At 34.5% G+C, this 4,705-nt stretch overlaps 1 protein-coding gene across 1 annotated transcript in view; it reads left to right on the top strand.

Annotated features, from left to right (window-relative positions):
- Positions 1–424: 424 nt before the first annotated feature.
- The window catches only part of LOC106103579, a 5,486-nt gene continuing 1,205 nt past the window's right edge, over positions 425–4,705 (top strand). The window contains exons 1-5 of the mRNA XM_013283360.1: positions 425–566; positions 2,933–3,073; positions 3,449–3,563; positions 3,735–3,831; positions 4,310–4,394. Coding sequence (XP_013138814.1) covers positions 443–566; positions 2,933–3,073; positions 3,449–3,563; positions 3,735–3,831; positions 4,310–4,394 — 562 coding nt within the window. The 5' untranslated portion in view covers positions 425–442. The remainder of the gene's footprint in view (positions 567–2,932; positions 3,074–3,448; positions 3,564–3,734; positions 3,832–4,309; positions 4,395–4,705) is intronic.

The following is a 4,705-nucleotide window of genomic DNA, read 5'->3' as shown; positions in this document are numbered from 1 at the left end:
ATACCAAATACAATAACGAGCGCCAACAGTCTAACAGGGGAATTTCCTTTCTTCTGTTTTGATCATTCTCTCCTCTGTCCAATGAAGGCTTATTTTTTGCAAACTTATATTTATGTAAACCGATACTGATGAATTCTTTACAATAAAGTGAAAAAATTGTAAAGAATGGTCAGTACCCTAGTCTTATACTGAATTTTTATACCCACTAGCTGTTACACGCGACATCGTACACGTGAAATTTAAAAAGCTTACGTTGCTCAGCGATAACGTAGCTTTTTAATGGTGAAAGAATTTTTGAAATCGACTCAATAGTTTTTGAGTTATTTCAATATAAAGAAAAAACCAAGTTTACAAATATTTCTTCTTTATAATACTAGTATAGATTAAAACCTCCACTTTTATTATTTTTGAACTTTTAGATCCTACAAAACGCGGCACGAAGATGTACGGGGACTCATGCACTTCTGTGGACGAGTGCGGTTTCCAGCATTCCATCTGCGATGGGGAGAACTGTCGCTGCGACCCGACTATGCCAGTATCAAATGACTTCGATAAATGTGCTAAAGGTAAGCTTATGCAAGCAAGCGTGTTTTAGAGTGGATAACAATGCTTTTCAAAATTAGGAACCAATACAACTTATTGTACTTAATGATTATGCACCTTTTTATTACATTTTTTTAATTAGTCCAGTATGTTTTGAGTTCTCTCGTTACATACTTTAAAATATTTATTCTAACAGACAATCCAGTTAAAAAAATCTAGAACAAACTATACAGTAACATTTTCTGCTTCTAAGTTGAATAGAAAAATCATTTGTAAAGAAATGTATTCATATTGCTTTTAAAAGCTTGAGGTAAAACCCGAGTACGATCGATGCTTGCAACTCGCGTGACGTCATCACGTAATGAACGTTTTGTTCTGTCATAATTATTATGCGCGAATAATTATCCAAGGCCTGCCTTTGTTTTTTCAACATATTAAAATAATGACCTATTTTAAACTAAACAACTAATTAAAAATGAAGTATGCATCGTCCTTGACTTATATAGCAACAAGAAATGCTGTACTTGGATGTTTTTTTCCAAATATTTTTCATTTGTATGTAGAAAATAGAACCATACTCTAAAACAGTCCAAAATAATCTTTCAGCTCCCCCATTTTATATAATTTAAGTGAATTTAAAAATACTATATAAAATAAATTCGATTACAAATTATGCATTGCCCAATTTATTCTGTGGCCCTATAACGCCCCTGTCTAGGTTTCAAACGCCAAGGGGGCGTTATCGTCCACTTTGAGAACTATGCTCTAAAAGATATTTCGTCCTACAATTACATTATTTCGACTCTGCATCTCTTTTTATTGTTAGTAACCGTTTAATTCATTCAAAGTGTGAACATCCTCAATTACAGTCGTTTCACTTAACTAGACCAAACGATTTCCTTATGATTTAAGACGTTTACCATGTCAAGGTATTACTGCATAGTATAAAACGAAGTCAAAAATACAGAGTATAAAATAACAAAGTCATCATCATCTTAACTAAGCTACTCCTGTAAGGTCGGCGCACCAGGTTTTTGTCCTCCAAATAACTCTGTCATCACTTACTTCTTCATGAATCATTCTACCTGTACCGGTGCACCTTTTTTATACAAAAAGGTGGTAGACGAGCAAGCGGTCACATAAATCCGCCAAAATGGTGAAGCGACCGCTGCCATCCGCAATTGCAGATGCGTTACCTTCCCTTAAACGACGGAGGAGGAGACGCACATAAAGAGGAAATTTCCTCTTCCTATGCGTCTCCTCCACCGTCAAATCCACTTTCCCTTCCAATCCTTCTCTTATAAGAAAAAGGTGGGACGGGAAAGGGACTAAAATTGGGCCTCCGGCACCACAGTCATCAGACGAAACGCGAAATTGCCTCTACTTCACACCTGTTTTCTGTGTGGTCATGGTATTTCATCGGGCGAGCCGGCCAATTCGTGCGAAGATGTTAAAGCGGGCTCTACCACTGTAAAACCTCCACATTCATAACTAACGTCCTTCTTCTTACATACGATTTATCCCTTCTCATAACATGACCATACCGTGCTATTCTTTTATTCCTTTATTTCTATACCACGGGGGCTACTCGCAAACTTCTTCTAACATACTCATATCATCTATTAGTGTTACAAAATAACAAAGTATAAAAAAACTGTTTGTTATATTTCTAAAAAACATATTTAGATTTCAGTTCACATTTTTCATAATGTCTATAATATCATACTTACAACAGAATCACTTATTGTTTTTACTCAGAGAGAAAGATACATTAAACAAAGATCTCGTATTTCATGTCTTTTGTTTGAGAATACGTACGAAACCGAAGTACCTCATTTTATATTTACGAAAGGGTCGACGCTCGCAAAACGTAACTTGGAATGTTAGAAAACTTTATTAAATATGAATGAGTTGGATTTTATTATTTCGTATTTCTGCAAGAAAATTCTATTACATTTCATTGGATGTTTAAAAAAAATTGTTTTAACGTAACGGGGAACGCCTCGCAAGAGATAAAGTCAAATTTGGAGAACTGATCGCCCACCTTCGCTAGTTGGAAAGGCATCTTAAGAAGAAGAAGAAACGTAACGGGATTCTGTTTTTATATTCTGTGCTAGTGAGGTGTTGTCTGTAATTATTTTTAATTCTTCGTATGTATTTTTTGTAATTAGACTTGTAAGAGAATAAACCCATTCTTAGATGTTATTTTATTGAACAAGGAAATTTAAAAACATACAAAGAATAATGTTAACATACATAGTCTTTAACGCTTGAATAAAAATATTTCAACTTTCAACCGGTTTGAGCACAGTTCTCATGGGACTATGTTCTACCGCGTCCTTATATGTACGACGGACAGAAAAGTAAACATTTTGTATAAATATTTCAGCCGCCGGCATCAACGAGTCGTGCACATTCAACCAGCAATGCGAGGCGGCTGTAATCAAGACAACTTGCCGCAACGAGCGCTGCGTCTGCATGTATGAGATGGTACCGGAGGTTACCGTTGGTGGCGCTATCATTTGTAAATGTAAGTGAAATTAAATAAATATGTAACTGTACTAGCAAAAAACAACGCCATCTAGTATTTTAAAACTGCAAATAACGTATTACCTATACACTAAACTAGATGGCGCTGTTTTCAATTTTAGTAGTTTTACTAAACTAGATGGCGCTGTTTTTAATATTAGAAGTGTGGCTAAATATTATTTTATCGTATTTTTGAAAGTTATAATACGAAATCATTTGAAAAAATTGCATAGTATTTTATTAATTGATGTGAAATCGATCAAGTTAAGCTTTTTAACAGTTATTTATTGAGTACCTTCTTTATAAAACCGATGATCGCACTTGTCAAAAATACCATAAATACTGAAGAGTTTTTTCTTTAACATTTTCTCTTTAGCCCAGAAGCAAGTAGAGGAATCCACGCAGACTCTCGACCCGGCAATGATTGGCGTTCTTGTTGGCATGGCTCTCATGTTTGTCATCATCTGCGTTGTGCTTCGGTTGTTTAGCAGGTAGGTTTTATGTTATAACATTTTTTTTATTATATACTTTCGATGACATTTATACCAACAATGCATGAGAACAAAAGACCTATCGCTTAAAACAGTTACAGCGAAGTTACTTCGAAACCATCATATATTTTATTGCAGTAATTATATGATTAAGGTTATATTTACTTTCAGGGCTCGTTGGAGGGAGAACCGGACGATCTTCAACACGCCAAACCCACGGCTGATGAATGTATCTTTGTTGCGCGACTCGAAACTTCTTCATGCGCAGGTAACGTATCTTACTAATAGTAGATATATGTATGTGAAAGTTTGGATGGATTTGGATGGAATTCCAAAAAAAAAAAAAAGCAAGTAGCCTATGTGCTATTTCAGCAGTTTAGATAGACTAGAAACTCTAACAACCATCTATCTATCTCTCTAAACTTTCGCATTAAGTCCTATGTCTGTGCCTCTAAATGTGAGCCTATGTGTTTAAAACTATTTTAACTTGATTAGAATTTTAATTATGCATGTGGGATGTGTAAATGCGTGTTTCCGAACGAAGATGAGTGAGTGATTGATAATATAGTGCAGAAATATACGAAATAGACGCGAAGAGATAGCCGTACGTTTTCTAAAACGAATAAATTAAGTAAAAAAATATATATCTTGTAAAACTAGAGTAAAGGGTGAGAAATAAAGTGATTAAATAGGAAGACTTTATTTTATCGCCCCAACCCTACATGAAAAATAATCTTGGTTTAAAGGATCGTCGTGGTTCCCGCGTAAGCATGCGGCCACCATCGCGCCAGGCTAGCCAACAGGAGCTGAGACCACACTCACCAAGTCCTGGTAATGTACAATTATATTATTATCTATTGAAAATATTTCATTCGCCTCATAACTTATTATTTTGCTCTAATTTACTGACTTAGATTTTGTTATGTTAACTTTGAATTACCTTAATATTTATCTATTGTTGCTTGTTTTTACCTGAATTAATAAACTTACTTAGTTAAGTTTTATATGCAATTGCTTTTTAAAGCATAGCTTCTAAACTTTATGTACTTACATAATCTGATATTAAAATTGAAATTTATTCCTAACACGTTTATCTTTGTTTCACGTATATTATGAAATATAATTCATGCATTATTTCATCT

The sequence above is a fragment of the Papilio polytes genome, unplaced genomic scaffold (assembly GCF_000836215.1).
Source record: "Papilio polytes unplaced genomic scaffold, Ppol_1.0 DF823731.1, whole genome shotgun sequence".
NCBI classification, from domain to species: Eukaryota; Metazoa; Arthropoda; class Insecta; order Lepidoptera; family Papilionidae; genus Papilio; species Papilio polytes.
The sequence above is the reverse complement of the archived record's forward strand: the minus strand, read 5'-3'. Positions and strand labels throughout refer to the sequence as shown.